Genomic DNA, 17,074 nt, shown 5'->3' on the forward strand with positions numbered 1-17,074 from the left:
TCCTTGGATACCATCTCATAATCTCATGACAATTTCCTTATCTATAAAAGAAAGATTATAACAAATATGTCACAGAATACAGCAAAGCCTCTTGGCTCAGTAAATCCCTTAACCTCTCTGGTGAATTTCCCTAGGCTGAAGAGGATTTAAAGAGGGTGATAACCATAGAGTTATAAGTCTTAAATATAGGTAAGCATATAAAAGTTTAACAAAACTTAAGGTCAAATATAAATGCATTAGTAAAACCATGGCAAAAGGGAAATATATAGTTAGGATGGAGGGATAGAGTGGGTCAGACTCTCATCCCAGCTCATGGTGATCACCAAACACCACTCTGTCCTGAGAGCAGTTTTTTCTATTCCAGGGCAACAGTGACAAGGACTCTGGCAAATGACACTCTTTTGGAAAGAACACACACTCGTAAACATACTGTACAGCCACTGCGTGCCTAGCACAGCACAACAGTTCCAGTCAAGTGACGAGCCTTCACCCTCGATTATGTTTTCCAAAGGGTGAATACACTGGAAAGGCCAATATTGCCTGCTTTAGCTGAACTGCAGAAATGAACACTCTCAACTCAGAGAAAAATGTACCCATTCAACTCACATGACTCTTGTACGTGGAGAGATCTAAATCATAGGCATATATTCATTTAACAAAAACTCTAAACAGGTTTCACAAGGATTTTCTTTCTTTTGTTTTTGAATGAAGCATACTCACCTAAGGCAGGATATCCGAGGTAAAATCGATCTGCTCCCAGCCAACCCAAAAACAGAGATAATGCAACTGCCACTTTGTATGAGTAGCCATTTCTGCAGAGAATTAAAACCTGAGTGTCACAGCCATGCATTACCAACATGTGAGCATTTTAGAAAACAGATCTGTGCATCATTACCTATTTGGTTAGTGGCTCACTCATTCATGCACTTTGTCTTTTGGAGGTTTTGTAACTAACACTATTCTAAGCTTATGGTATATATTAATGAATAAAAGCAACATAGATTCCCTGTCCCTCAGTGGCAGTAAACAAAAACCCAAACATATTTAAAAATCTAATTATACAGTTTATTAGAAAGTTATACATATTAGGAAACAAAAAAAGGTGGAGCAGATGTTTACTGAATTCAGAATACCAGGGTATACAGGAAGTCCAGGATGCTGGGGGCTACTTAATGACAAGACAGTGCTATGTGAGAAAAGCCCTAAGGATCAGCTAAGCCGTGTCAGTTCAAGGGAAGAGCAGCTGCTGCAAGGCAGTTCACTGTTATGGATGGGGGTGGATTAAGGCCAGCGGAGTAGAAGCAGATTTAGGGAGAGAGGAGAGCAGACCAGTGAGCGACTGAGGGAGCGGAAATAGGAGGCTGAGAATCCATGCACCACCATAACTCTCACTCTGAGAAAACCGGAAAGCTATCACAGGATTTTAAGCCGTGATAAGATCTGTTTTACACTTTCAAATACTGTGGTTGTTATGCTAAGAACAGATTGTAATGGAGTATTTGTCAACTAATGTCACAAGCATTCTAAAAACAAACCCCCAAACCCAATGGCCTACAGCAATAAGTGATTATTCTCACATTCTACATGGCAGACTGTGTGGTTCAGCAGACAGCATCTGGGCTGAGGTGCCCTGAACTTGAATACAGGCTACAGATCAGATTCACTTTCAGTCTCAAGCTGAAACTGAGACTTCTGAGGTTCAGGCTGAACATGAGGCAGACACCCGAGGCAAGTTCTTTTCAGGATTATCTCATCAAAATACAAAAGGGAAACTGAATTTCAAAAACACACTTAAGCCTCTACATGTTACTTGTCTATTAACCTTAAGCTAAATTAACCAATACAGCCAAGTCCAAAAACAATGGTATGGGAAATACACGTTCTTCTGTTAATAAGAATTGAGGGATGAATATCTGCTAACAAATTCAAATTTATTTTTGAGCACAAGGACAAAATGTTTAAATGCTTTTCAATACTCAGGTGAGAATTAATAATGGCTTGACTGAATACTAGAAAAGAAATGCTGAGAATCATCAGATTCTTGGATGTGTTCCAAGTATGTTCAGTTTTCTTATCTGTTAAATTTAGGGTATGAAGAGGAAAAAGAAAGAAAAGAAAGAAACAATAACAGCACTCCAAATTTTATCCTAAGCATTAAGAAGTTGAAGGGGTTGGGAAAGAATGCAGATGGATGGTTCTTGAAACGAAAACCAAAATAGAGTTTGGATATGTGAGGGTGAGGTGTCCATAAGATACCCAAATAGTGTTGAATTAAAAAATCAGCTGAACATTACAAGTGTGGTGTTGGGAGATAATTTTTTTTTGCACACCGTAAAGATGTGTCTCTGCCTAAGGCACCTTTTCAACGGTTTAATAAAGAGCTGAATGGCCAATAGCTAGGCAGTCCTTTGGGGAGAGAGAGGAACTCAGGGTTAGAATCTAGGAATGTAGGAGATGCCATCGAGACACTGGGGAGGCCAGAGGTACAGAATGGAGGAGAGGTAAAAAGCCACATGGCAGAACATAGATGAATAGAAACAGGTTAATTTATGTTATAAAAGCTAGTTGGGAATAAGCCTAAGCTAAAGGCCAATCTTTCATAATAATAAGTGGGGCTGGCGGTCCAAAGAAAGCCTGACGAGAAAAAGTGACTACAGCATGGATTTATGGAAATAAGTCTAGGACACAGACAGAAATTAGACAGTTAAGTTACAAACATACAGGAAATACTGAGCATCAAGAGATTGAGGATGGATGTGGTGGTACACGGCTATAATGCCAGCATTTGGAAGATGGAAGCAAGGGGATCAAGGTCCAAAGATCAACCTTGGCTACACAGTGACTGAGACCAGAAGAAAGAAGTGAACAAAACGTGTAGACACTAAGAAAGCAGAAGCAAGCGGACTTCACATGGAGGTTAAGGAAAATGAGAGAATGACTCTAGAGTTCTGATTGGATTTTCTGTTCTCTATTTTGTTTGTTTTTGTTTTGTTTTGTTTGAGATAGGGTCTCATCACATAGTCCAGGCTAGCCTCAAACTTATGATCCTCCTACCTCTGCCCACCAAGTAATGCAACAATGCCTATGCTCTAAAAAACTGGGTAGAATAGGTGCCATTCACTGAGCCAAAAATCAGAGGGGAAAGACATCATCATGTACTGTTTTAGGTACCATAATAAAGATGATAACATGTAAAGGGCGGCTAGATCAAAAGCAATCTTGAGGGATTCTCTCAAGAAGCCTGAACCTAATCTAGGGCATACACTACTGTGTAACACACACACACACACACACACACACACACACACACACACACACACGCTGCATGCCCTTGCTTAAATCTACCTTAAACCTTTTCTTATGAAACTCCAATTGTGCTTCATAAACAAACAAAATAAAGGATTAAGGATATTGTTTAGGGGATAGTAACATCTAAGAAAGAAGCTAAGGAAGCCGGAGAGATGGATAGGTGGTTAAAAACACCACTGCCCTTATAGGTAACTGAAGTTCAAGTCCCAGTACCTACATCAAGGAGCTCATAAACTACCTGTATCTCTAACTCCAGGGGATCCAATGCCTTCTGGCCTCCACAGGCACTCACATATACATGTACACACACACACACACACACACACACACACACACACACAGTTGGGAAAGATAAAAATTGAATAAATCTCAAGAAAAAAAAAAAGCTAAAACATAGTAATAAAAAGATTATTAGGGGCTGGAGAGATGGCTCAGATGTTAAGAGCACTGACTGCTCCTTCAGAGGTCCTGAGTTCAATTCCCAGCAACCACATGGTGGCTCACAACCATCTGTAATGAGATCTGGTGCCCTCTTCTGGCCTGCAGGCATACATGCAGGCAGAACACTATGTACATAATAAATAAATCTAAAAAAAAAATTATTTTATATGAGTTCATATAAGAAACCAAGAAAAGAAGGAAATATCCAATGTTGGAGAGTGATTTTAATATGGAATATAAATAGTATTTGATAGAGAAGGATGGCTGGTAAATTCCAGTATGATGCTACACAGAATGTTTGATAGTTGATGAGAAAGTATTATAGAAACAATTATTTAGAAGTTTAACGGGTAAAGGGAATGAAATACAAAAGCAATTAGCTATGTATGTAAACCATGCTGAAGAACAACCTGGTAGGGCAGAGACTGCCTAGACATTCACCAAACCATTTCTAATTTTCACATCAGCTGAACTACATTTCCTAGCTGGCCTTGCAACTGGGTGCAACCATAACTGTGTTTTGGTCAACGGAAAGAAGGCTGAAGTAAGTGCTATTTCTGGATTTCATCCTTAAAATATGCTTACAAAGGGTTCTCCCTCCTCTCTCTCATCTATTGTCTGAATGGAAAGGACTCTAGAGGAAGCAAAGCCACGGAGAAGCCGGGCCCTACATGGCTGTGTGGAACCACCAGCACTTGCTCATATCATAACCCAGAGCTCTAAGGAAACCCAAACTAGATCATATCATGAATAAAAAATAACTCTTATTGTCGTTACCAAACTCCAGTTTCTGGAGACTATATTACAGAGTGTCTATGTCTGTAATACTGAAATGGAGTTTAATTGAGTATTAATATTACATATTTTCAAAAATATGCTAGCAAGAGTAGAAAAAAAACCATGTCAACGGAAATGGAAATCTCAGCAAATAGAATTTGCTAGTGAGTCTATTCACAGCTGACCTTTTGCTGCACACATACTGTGCATCCTGATCCTGATAAAGGAAATGTGACATAGCAGGACATGCTAAGTGTGTTACTTTTACACTAAAACTATCCACTACTGGAATCTCATGTTCTGATTCAATTCTTATAAAAAAAATTAATTGGGATCTGTTGATTTGACTATGAAAGGAATAAACTGGCTAGGAGACTTGGAGTGTCTGTTTTCTCTAGTGATTATATTCATTATCAAAACTGACATCAATGCCTTGTAACCTATTTAGCATATCTCAGTCTCTCTCAGCCTAGTTTACCCTGAGACACTGTAAGAAAATTCAGACTAGCTTGGAAATTAAGTAACAAAGCATAGATACCATGACAGACAATAATTATAAGAGCCAACCTGAGCAAGCTGGGATTCTCAACAGATGAGTCTGTTACTTGTATTAACAGCCATATTTTTCTCATACCAGCACTTAATGTATTATCTGTTCTGACATTCGGAATGTGCAAGGTAGAAATAGCAATCTATAATTTAAAATTGAATAAATAATACCCACATGCTAGGAAATAATTCCTTTCAACTATTTTTATTTTGCTAATCCTTTCTAAGGATTCTGGAAAAAGTTGTAAAAAAAAAATCCAAACATTAGCTATTTTTTAACATGACTGCAAATATGTACCATCAAATAAAATGCAACCATTTACAGTTCTAATACATAAATATGATACCAGGAATGAAAGAAGGTGGGAAAAGTAAATCATGTCTTTAGCTCATGGCAGAAAAAGTGAATGCAAGCTTTCTAATAGGAAGAAAATAAAACATTCTCTAAATAGAAACCGTTCCTTTACTATCCCACACTCACCCAGCTTCTGAATTCTGTCTGCCTAATGTTACCATTCATCTGCTACAGAAAGTGAAACCAGTGTGTGATGGCTAATACTGTCAACTTGACTAGATATAGAATTACCTAGGGACAAATCTCTGGCAAGGAGTTTCTAGGCTGGGTTGGGGTATAAAAACACACCCTAAATGTGGACCGCACATTCCATGGGCTGGGGTCCTGGACTGAATAAAAAGAAGGTTGCCTGGCGGTGGTGGCGCACGCCTTTAATCCCACCACTCGGGAGGCAGAGCCAGGCGGATCTCTGTGAGTTCGAGGCCAGTCTGGGCTACCAAGTGAGTCCCAGGAAAGGCGCAAAGCTACACAGAGAAACCCTGTCTCGGAAAACCAAAAAAAAAAAAAAAAAAAAAAAAAAAAAGAAGGTAAACTGAGCCCAGCATTCACCTCTCCCTGCTTCCTGACTATGGACACACGAGACCAGCTGCCTCCAGTTCCTGCCACTGTGGCACCCCTGCAAGACTGACCTGCTCCCTTTAGGCTGTCAGCTAAAATAGATCCTTGTGGAAGTTGCCTTTGTCTAGCACTTTGTCACAGCAGAGAGAAAAGTACCTAACACAGTGCACAAACAATTAACAAGACAGTTTTTCTGCTACAGTAAGTAAATGCCTATTTGTGCTCCAATTTTGAAAACAGAACTTATCCATAACTTATTTACCTGATGGCATAAACTCACTTGACAAGGCCTGAGTCAACTTCAATCCTTTTCTATCTCACAAGTTAACCCAGCTCCTGGCTGGTGAATTGTACTTATAAACTAAAATAGAAGGTTGTCAACATAAGCAAGAAGATATGAGTTATATTTGCAGGACTTCCGTTAACATGTCTCTTTTATTTTTCACTCCACCAAATCAAGATACAACATTTTAATTTTCAGTAATGTACTTACACATTCCGGCAAGATATGGGCTTGAGAAAACCAACTTCATTTCCAGTAAAATGTGTTTCATTACCGCTGTAATCCTTACAAATTATGTTGGGTGCTGGAAAACACTGAACTAAAAACAGAAAAAGTGAATTTTTTCCCCCAAGATTGGCAAAGTACAAAATAACCTATAACATTATAACAAACTATCTCCCATTGTAACATGTGACAGAAGGCTTTAATCTAGACTGAAAGTTAAAGAATTGTATTATATCTATTAAATGCCCTTATATGGAAGATAAATGATAGCGGTCTCTTCATACAATAATACAAATATCGCCATACTGTTTCAGATGTGTGCATGGCCCATCTAGTTCAGTTTCTTGCCTCTGATGACAAAGAAAGAACTGCAAAATATTACTGGGTTGTTTTTGTTTTTTTTTTTTTAAACTTTACCTCTAAGATAAATACTTGAATTTTTTTTTTTTTTTTTTTTTTTTTTTTGGTAATTATCAAGCCACTGTAACATAATCTATGGCTTATCTCTCCAGCTTATATTAATTATTTGTGATGACTAATCTTGACTGACAATTGGATGGGGATATAACCACCATAGAAACAAACCTCTGTACGTATCTGAGGAATTCTATGAATTAAGGCTAACATCATTAGGAAAGACCCATCCTAAATGGGGGCAATACCATTCCTTAGGCTGGGACTGTAGATTAAAATACCAAGGGAAAAGTGAACTGATAGCAGCATTCATTGCTGCTTCCTCACTACGGACATAACGCAATCCGCTGCCTCCTGCTCCTGCCATCAGAGCGTTCCTGCCACCGTGGACTGTGTCTCCTGACACTGGGAGGGAAAACCACCCCTTCCTTCATCTATTTTTATCAGGCTTTGACACAGCAACAGGGCAAGAAACTGAGGATACTACCGTACCACTGACAACAGCTTCCATAAATATATTTCTATCTTGACTCCGTCTAGGTCTTGATATAATGTTATTTCAGCATTTAGCAATATCAAGCCACACTACAACCCAAGACATAATATAAACAAATAGTACAGATGTTACTTTGTGGACAGGCAGACACTTCTGTATACCTCACGGTATACAGAAGACCTTTGAAGTAAGGATGACCTTATGTGGGTTATTTTTGTCTCTTTCAGCTCTTGGATTCCTTGCAGGTAAAAATAACACTAAGATCGCCTACATCATAGGACCATTGTGGTTAAATACATAAAACTATGTACCATAAAGTATATAGCATATAGAAGGTACTCAATACATTTGTTTGTTTATTTGAGACCAGGTCTCATGAAGCTCAGACTGGCCTTAAACTACTTGTATGTGGCCAAGTTTACCTTGAAGTCCTTCATTTCCCCACTTCCCAGTCCCAAGAGCTGGGATTAAAGACATGTGATACCATGCCTAGCTTAAGAAACATTTTCTTCTTCAACATCTGTGTGCATGTGTATTTGCTACTAAGGATTGCATTTGGGGCCTAAAGCATGCAGGCATGCACTCAACTTAAAAATGGGACCTTATTTAGAAATAGGCTCTTGGCATATTTAAGATAACATTATTAAAGTAGGTACTAACCTTTTATATAAAAAAGGAAAATGGCCAAGCATAGTGGCACACATCTTTAATCCCAGCACTGGTGAGGCAGAGGCAGGTGGATCTCTCTGAGTTTAAGACCAGTCTAGACTACATGGTGAGGTCTAGGCTAGGCAAGGCTACATAGTAAGATCCTATCTCAAAAAAAAAAAAACAAAAAAAAAAAAAAAACAAGAAAAACAAACAAACTGGACACATGAAGGGAGGATGTGAAGGTACACAGGGAAAATGCTGTGTGAAGATGGAGGCAAAGGTTGTGTTGATGCAATTGCTAGACAAGGAATAACAAGAATCACTGGCTTACTTAGGGCTCCTGTTGCTGTGAAGAGACACATGACCATAGCAACTCTTATAAAGGAAAACATTTAACTGGGGTGGCTCGCATACAGTTCAGAGGTTCAGTCCATTATCACCATGCAGGCAGACATGGTGCTGGAGAAGTAGCTGAGAGTACTACATCTTGCAGACAACAGAAGTGGTCTGTCTTACTGGGTGTGAGTTGAGCATATATGAGACTTCAAAGCCCGCCTCCACAGTGACACACTTCCTCCAACAAGACCACACCCACTCCAACAAGGCCACACCTCCTAATAGTGCCAATTCCTTTGGGAGGCATTTTCTTTCAAAGTACCAGACTGGCTACCATCAGAAATATGGAAGGAGGAAAAGGACAGGATTGTGCTCTAAAGCCTGAGAGGAACAGGGCTCTGTAAATACTCTGATTTCAATGTCAGATTCCGAGCCTCAAGAGCCCACATAAAGATGGAAGGTTAGAACCAACGCTACAAAACTGCCCTATGACCTCCACATATGTACACACCTGCACTTACACATACATTGTCTACTGTGATGAAACACCATGACCAAAGCAACTTGGGGAGGAAAGGGTTTATTTCAGTTTACAGTTCCATAGCACAGTCTACCACTGAGGGAAGTCAGGGCAGGAACTCAAGCAGGGCAGCAACCTGGAGGGAGAAACTGGTGCAGAAACCATGGAGGAGTGCTGCTTACTGCTGTTCCTCGTGGCTTGCTTACTCTGCATGGCCCATAGAGAACTGGGCCTTCCCACATCCATCACCAATCAAGAAAATCTACCACAGGCCAGTCTGGGGGGGGCATTTTCTCAACTGAGATTCCCTCTTCTAAAATGACTCTAGCTTGTGTCAAATATTCGGTCTCTAAAATAACCATAGTCTATCTAAAATACCCCAAATATCTCAACTATAAGTCCCTGTAAAATCAAACGTAAGAGGGAAGAATCAGGGCACAGTCACAATCAAATCTAAGTAGAAGCAAAGTCCAACAGTTTACTGTAAAGCTCAATGTCAGACTTCCGATAGGACCCAAGGGGTGGGGCCTGGTGGAGGCCATAGGTCACTAGGCATGGTTTTGACTATCCTCCTTTCCAGTCTGTCCTTTCTTTGCTTCCTGGCTGCCAAAATATGAGCAATTTCCCTCTAGCAAGCCTTTCCATCACAGGGTTTCAGTCTTGCCACAAACCTAAAACCAATGAAGTCAGCTAGGCATGGACTGATACTTTGGAAACTGAGAGCCAAAAATAAACCTTTCTTCCTTTCAATTTGTTATCTCAGGTATTTTTTTTATAACAGTAACAGAAAACTCACACATGTGGGAAATATTTCCTTATTATACAGCCTTGTTAGCTCTGTCTGAGACTATCTAAAATCAAGTCTTCAAGAGACAAAACAGTACTTTTTTTATTCTAATTATGATTCTTCTCTCTCTCTCTCTCTCTCTCTAAGACAGGGTTTCTCTGTGTAGCCCTGGGTGTCTTGGAATTTGCTCTGTGGACCAGGCTGGCTCAAACTCAAAAACCCACCTGCCTCTGCCTCTGGAGTGCTGGAGGTAGGCTGTGAGGTTTCAAAATCCCCTACTGGATCCAGTTCACTCTTTCTGCTGCCGATCACACTGTAGAACTTTCAGCTTCTTCTCCAGCACCATGTCTGCCTGTGTGCCGCCATGCTCCCTATCATGATGGCAATGGACTAAGCCTCTGAAACTGTAAGCACACTCCCAATTAAATGTTTTCCAAATAAGAGTCGCCATGGTCATGGTGTCCCCTCGCGGCAACAGAACAGTGATTAAGACAGGAAGCAATCTATTAAATCCCACCTAGCTTTATACATATTTAGAATGAGAGAGGCTCCCCTCAGTCATTGGAATAAGGTGTTATCTACTATCCAAACACTTCTTTGATATATTTTGATAAGTGATACAGCTATAAAATCTTTACCATACTGTTTTTCTATGTAGGATATACTAAAGTCCACGTTTCAAGTATCCTATGGGTAGTACAGTTCTGTGTAATGTACTGAACAGCTTCCTGTCCCTTGTAACTCTTTCTCTCACTACAGAACCCAGGCTGGCATCAAATTTGCTATATAGATCATGATGGTCTCAAGATCATAATCTTCCTCCTCACCCTCCATGGTACTGGGGTTACAGGTGTGTACTGCCATATCCAGCTTCAAATTCTTTTCCAGTAATTAAAAACACATGTCCAAGGGTGGGCAGACAGCTCAGTGAGTAAGCACACTTGCTGCCAACCTGTCACCCTGAACTTGATACCTGAGAACAGGGTAAAAGGTCAGAACTGACTTCTGCAAGGTCTCCTGACTGCTACATATGTGTACTGCATATTCCCAGCACCTACATCCACTGGTAACTCTAATTCTAGGGGATCCAATACTCTCTTTTGACTTCTACAGCCTCCTGCATGCACACACATATATATATACATACTCAGACACATACACACGAAATTTTTCAAAAATTTTAAATAAGAAAATGAAACATAAAAGTACTAACTAGCTAGGCACCTGTCGTACTCTGAATAACAATGCCCCCCACAGGCTCATATATTTAAATGCTTAGTCATGAGCGAGTGACACTATTTGAAAGGATTAGATGTGGTCTTGTTGGAAGAAGTATCACTACGGGTGGGATTGAAGGTTTCAAAAGCCCAGGCTAGACCCAAAGTCTTGCTCTCTGCCTGTGGATCTGGATGAAGCTCTCTGCTACTGCTCTAATGCCATGTACTCTGCCATGCTCCTTGCCATGAGGATAATGGACTCAGGCTCCGATATTGTAAGCAGGCCCCAGTAAGAGTTGCCTTGGCCATGGTGTCTCTTCACAGCGATAGAAGAGCGACTACGACAGCACGACCTTTAGTAGCATACAGCAGTGCACACCTTTAATGCCAGCACTGGGGAGGCAGAGGCAGAAAGATCTCTGTGAGTCTGAGGCTTACACAGTGAGACCTTGTCTTTAAAAGATATAATTAAACAACAACAACAAAATCCCGACTAAAGAATTATATTTCTGTAACAAAGCTTGGGAAGTAAAAGACTAGAAATATTTAAAGAGTTAAGTAACACACACACACACACACACACACACACACACACACACACCTCAAAACATTTCATCATACAATACGTACAATAGTTATGTAATCATATATCAGTTAAAGATAAACTTAAATAAAAATTAAAACACATGAGCTCTATAAGGGGATTCTAAAGTTTTAAAATAAGTATAAAATAATAGAAAACATCCCAGTTTATATCGTTTAGAAGAATTGCTTTTTAACTTGAAAGAGTGGCACTGGGTACAACACTGGAAGAGCATGCAAGGACCCCTGGGTTCAAGCCCAAGCACCAAAGTTAATTAGTTAATTAACCAATCAATTAATTGAATGTTCACCATTTGTAATCATTTTCCATATCTAAACTGTTCTGAAAACTGAACAATCACGTCTAACACAACATAAAACACATTTATTAATTGCCCTTAGGCATTATGTATTGCTTCTTGAAATAGGTAAAAATCTTACAAAGCACTTTAAAGACTTTAAAGATTCTGAAAATCTTACCATGAGCTGTGTAGTTTGTACAGTTAACTGGTTCTTGTGTAGCATCATTTATTTTTGGTTCTTTACAAATATATGTTTAAAAAGTTAAGGAAATCTGAATTACATTTCTAGCATATAATACTATGTTTTAAATGCCTTATAACTCCTGTCAATTCACATGTACAGAAAGACTTTGAGTTTGTACTAGTCAACAAATTCAGATACAAATGCACTTTTAAACCTAGGGTGGTGGCGCACACCTTTAATCCCAGCATTTGGGAGGCAAAGGCATGAGGATCTCTGTGAGCTCAAGGACAGCCAGGGCTATGGAGAGAGACCTTGTTTCAAAACAAAACAAACCTAAATACACTTTCAGTGTTGCTTAGATAGTTCAAAATTAAATTATTATAGAAAAGTCACATAAAACAAATTCGATCAAAAGCTCTAGCAGATGATGTCAAAGAACATCAATTAGAGAATACACAAAGAAACAATCAAATTAAAAATCTTGCCCCAAGGTGGGGCCTCATGGAAAGCAGAGGCAGGTGGATCTCTGTAAGTTCCAGGATAGCAAGGGATATACATGAAAACCCTGTCTTGAAAAACCAAAAAAAAATAAATAAATAGAAATCTTTACCAAATTATTTTAAGTTTAAAAAAAAAAATCAGTTTCCAGAGTTCTGGATTCAACTAATTCACACTGAATTTCGTATAACACAAAGAGGCAAAGAAGATACCCTTTATTATTCCCATGCCACAAAAGCATAGCTGAGGTTTAAACTTTGAGTAGCTTATTCAGTCATGTAAATGATCGGCACCAAAACCAGGTATCGTGATTCTAAGCCTGGGGCACTTTGCATCGGACTGCAGGAAGTTGGCTGTTTTCTGTGTGGTCAGTGACTTCAGTAGGATTTTAAGTTTCTGAAAACCCCTCTAAATAGATACTAAAACAATAAGAATGTTTTTTTTTTTAAGTTTTATTGTCTAAAGATTTTATGATTCACACTCCAATGGAGTAGGTATGGTACATACAAGATGTCTAGTCACAGCTTGACCCTTATTTCGGACTTCGAAATCACTACTGGAAATTTCATCTCTTAGTTAGGTCATTAAGACAAGGTGCAGCTTTCACCATCTCAGAGTTCTACAGGCAGAATCCCTTCTTACCAGGGTTCAACAGTTCATAATTAGCTCAGTTACTTCTTAGAAGGACACTCATGTTTTTCCTAAGACAATGCTAAACTCAGTATGTCAGAAACTCCACTCATGTTGGGATTAGCAAATTATGAGGTAGTCTGTGAAAGTCTAATAGATGCCTCTCCTCAATTCGTATACAGATGTTACAGAGTTTTCTTAATTTTAACATTTTTCTTATTCTTTCTTGCTTCTGCAGGTTTGAGAGTCTGTATACAAACGTTTGAGGAATTGTGTCAGTACTCAAAGTTTTGTTCATTCACAGTGATTTGAGTGTAACACACATTTCATCTTGTTTCTCTATTTCTTTTTTTTTTTTTTGGTTTTTTGAGACAGGGTTTCTCTCTGTAGCTTTGCGCCTTTCCTAGAACTCACTTGGTAGCCCAGGTTGGCCTCGAACTCACAGAGATCCGCCTGGCTCTGCCTCCCGAGTGGTGGGATTAAAGGCATGCGCCACCACCGCCCGGCTTGTTTCTCTATTTCAATTCTGTTGTAATAAGACAATTCACCTAATCCTAATTCAGATTTGTCATCTGTAAATAACAACACAAATGTACTAATTAATATAAATGCCCTTTAAGCTGGGTGTCACTGACACTAGATGTTTTATTCATAAGAAAATAGACATAATTTGCTCATTTAAGAGCCCCCATCCCTGAGAAGCTACTGCCAGTTGATGGCTTTTAAGTTAGAGAGCCATAGTTTTAAGGGTGTGGTCCCAGGTAAGCCCATCAGGCTTCAGTGGATAGCCCCACCCCTCTGAGGATGTGAGCTACAGAAATCTGACTCTCTACGTTTTGGTAGGTTGGTTTTTGTTTGTTTGTTTTTCTGGGGGGGGGGGAGTTAAGAGGGAGTGAGAAGGTCAAAGCCTATCTGGAAGGAGTTAGGGGTTGAAAAGTCGCCGTGAATATACTCAAAATCCATTGGATGAAACTCTCACAAAGTATTAGCACAAATATTACATTTAAAAATATCTAAGAGGATCTCTTATTTTAAGATCACAAAGTGAAGCCGTCAATTGCCTGGCAGTCCATCTGAGGCTGGCTGGAGGTGATGTATGTAACGTTAATGACAAATGAGAAATATGCACTGGCTCACGAGTCATATTCGTCTTCCTCAACGCCTGCAAACTTTGAGGGGAGCTTCTATCCATTTTTGCATTTCTAGAATCTGGACAAAGCCTGAGATTGTGTGTGTTTGAATAAGCGAGCGCACCGGTTAACAACACACGGGTCCGTCAGGGAAAAAAAAAAGGAAGTGCCAACCACTGGGCGGTCCAGGGTGAGAGCACACGGTGCTCGGCCTTCGGTCCCCACAGCCCTCCTCACCTCCCGGGGTCCACCGGTCACTAAAGCCGCAGCAGAGGCCCCGCTGCCCATCCCACCGTGCCCATCCCACCGCCCCGGTCCTGCCGAGCGCTTTCCGGAGGATATTGTCCCACTCTGAGGTCCTCACACTTGGGCGTCTCCTCGCTGCCGACGGCGCCAGAGGCAGCGGCCCCCCAATGTCCCGCGGCGACCGTCACGAGCCACAGAGTGCGGAGGAGGACCGGAGGCCCCGCCGCTGGGGATGCCCGACCCGCGGGCCAGGCGGCCGCCATGTTGGGCTCCGCGTCCTCGCGCTTCCGGTTCCGCCTCCGAGACGAGGAAAGGCCTTAAAGGGGCCTGGCTCCAATAGGGAGGGCCGCTTGGGTCTTGGGAAGCCTGCTCCCTGGGGTAAACTGGCACAATCACATAGTCGAGATTTTTTTTTTTTTTTAAATATGTTTTCTTGTCATACGCAGGGGCCATGCTAATTTGTGTATCGTTCCAATTTCAGTATATGTACTGCCAAAGCAAACATGGGAATTTAAAATGTATATATATCAGGTCAGGGAGGTGGCTCAGTGGGTAAAGGCGCTTGTTCCTAAACCTGACATTCTAAATTCAATTCCTAGGACCCACAAGGTGGAAGGAGCAAACTGACTCCCACTACTTGTCCTCTGACCTCCACGTGTGCTGTGGCACACACACACATAAAATAAATGAAATGAATATAATAAATACACAATTGGGGGTCTTCTCAGATAGAATTCACTGAGAACCCTCACAAGGAGATAGTAATGGTTCCTTGTGATGAGCCACAACTGGCATTTTAGCACTGGGAGAAGGACCCAGAGTTCACCCAGGCGCTGTCCCAGCTCCTAGTGGGCACCACCGTTGATCCTGGAGGCCCCAAAGAATGAAGGTTTCCCTATGGTTAGGAGAATTTGGATGTACTTTGTCTAGAACTGCGGAAAACACATTCACCTTTGACCAAAGTACAATTACAATAGATGCTATACACATACAGTGTATAAATGACTGGTTTTCAATGACTATATAAAATACAAGGCCAAGCATCGGAGTATCAGCAGGCAGTGGTGCTGTACACCTTTAATCCCAGCTCTCAGGAGGCAGAGGCAGGCAGATCTCTGTGATTTCGAGGCCAGCCTGGTCTACAGAGTGAGCTTCACGGTAGCCAAACCTACATAGAGAAACCCTGTCTCAAACAACAACAACAACAACAAAATCAGACTATCAGGGTTGGAGAGATGGCTCAGGAGTTGAGAATACTTGCTGTTCTTATAGAGGGCGGGGTTAGGTTTCCAGCACCCATGTAATTCCAGCTCCAGGGCATCCAAGGCCCCCTCTGGCCTCCTTAAACACTGGGCCAGGTGGGTAAAGACCCTTGTTGCCATACTTGACAAGCTAAATTCAATCCCTGGGACCCACATGGTGGAAGTAGCAAACACTCATACACATAAAATACAAATAAATCTTAAAAAATATCAGAATATCAGTTACACATCTTACAAGATGATAAAAGCAACTTCCTTTTTAACTATTACTTGGACTTGGAATGCTCTAGTTGATTTTTAGGATACAACATAAAGAAAACCAAAGGACTAAAGGAAGCAGTTTTGTGCTCAGGTTTATTGAAATTATGACAAAATTAGATGGTTTCCTGCTGAGTGCAAAAATACTGCTGATCTGTGTATCAATTTTAGTACAGATTTAAAACAATTACTTAGAACTGCTGATGCTTTGCTGATTAATCCCATTACAGAATCCATTTTTATGGCTTTAATGATTATCTTTATTCTCTTCTACAATATGTAAATTTAAAAGAATTGAAAAGGTTCTATAGACAGCAATGCAACTCTGAAACGTTTGACTCTTGAGCTGGGAAGGTAGTGGAGTCGCCTAGCATGCCCAGCTCCCTGGACTTAGTCTCCAGCATCACTTGGACAGAACATTGACTGCTGAATTGATGATGTACTAGAGTATTGATGATGTATCACTTCTTTGCAATAGCCCCTTAATCTGTTATTTCTCTGTAAATAAAATAACTTCTCTTTTTGTAGTCTAATGATCATATGAATTACCATGATCACATGACTGCTACATTATTGAAATTTGATAAGAACTTAAATCTCAATATTTTTATACCAAGTTTCTTTGTCATAGAAAGTGCCATAGAAACTCTGCAGACTTCAACTGAAAGCAAAGGACATGAATAGCAGTCTCACTATGTATCCTAGCTGGCCTAGAACTCACTATATAAACCAGGCTGGCATGGAACTCAGATCTGCTTGCCTCTGCCTCATGAATGCTAGGATAAAACATATATACTACCATGCCCAGCTACGTTGACTCCTAAGATTTCATATAAATATATCTTAATTTCATTAAAAATTAGTTTTGTACAAATATCTGAGAAAATAACTCAACATTATCTCTATTGTTTTAACAGTACATGAGATACAAGATTGTTACTCAAATCTTATTTGACTATACATAACATGAAACTTTCCTCTAGTAATAACATCAAGAATCTTTTATATCCTTCATACATACTTCTGTACATGATTTTATTCTATAATCCTGCTTCTGCTTCACA

General features: G+C 40.2%; 1 protein-coding gene and 1 pseudogene across 1 annotated transcript in view; both read right to left on the minus strand.

The window, feature by feature from the left end:
* Window positions 1–14,778, minus strand: part of Tm2d1 (TM2 domain containing 1) — a 39,408-nt gene extending 24,630 nt beyond the window's left edge. Inside the window, exons 1-4 of the mRNA XM_028870282.2 lie at window positions 14,587–14,778; window positions 11,981–12,054; window positions 6,483–6,591; window positions 721–812 (exon numbers count right to left, since the gene is read on the minus strand). Of these exons, the coding sequence (XP_028726115.1) occupies window positions 721–812; window positions 6,483–6,591; window positions 11,981–12,054; window positions 14,587–14,753 (442 nt within the window). The 5' untranslated portion in view covers window positions 14,754–14,778. The remainder of the gene's footprint in view (window positions 1–720; window positions 813–6,482; window positions 6,592–11,980; window positions 12,055–14,586) is intronic.
* A 115-nt stretch (window positions 14,779–14,893) lies between these two features.
* On the minus strand, window positions 14,894–14,993 carry LOC114693800 (annotated as a pseudogene).
* Window positions 14,994–17,074: the final 2,081 nt, after the last annotated feature.

This window comes from Peromyscus leucopus, chromosome 2 (assembly GCF_004664715.2).
Source record: "Peromyscus leucopus breed LL Stock chromosome 2, UCI_PerLeu_2.1, whole genome shotgun sequence".
NCBI classification, from domain to species: domain Eukaryota; kingdom Metazoa; phylum Chordata; class Mammalia; order Rodentia; family Cricetidae; genus Peromyscus; species Peromyscus leucopus.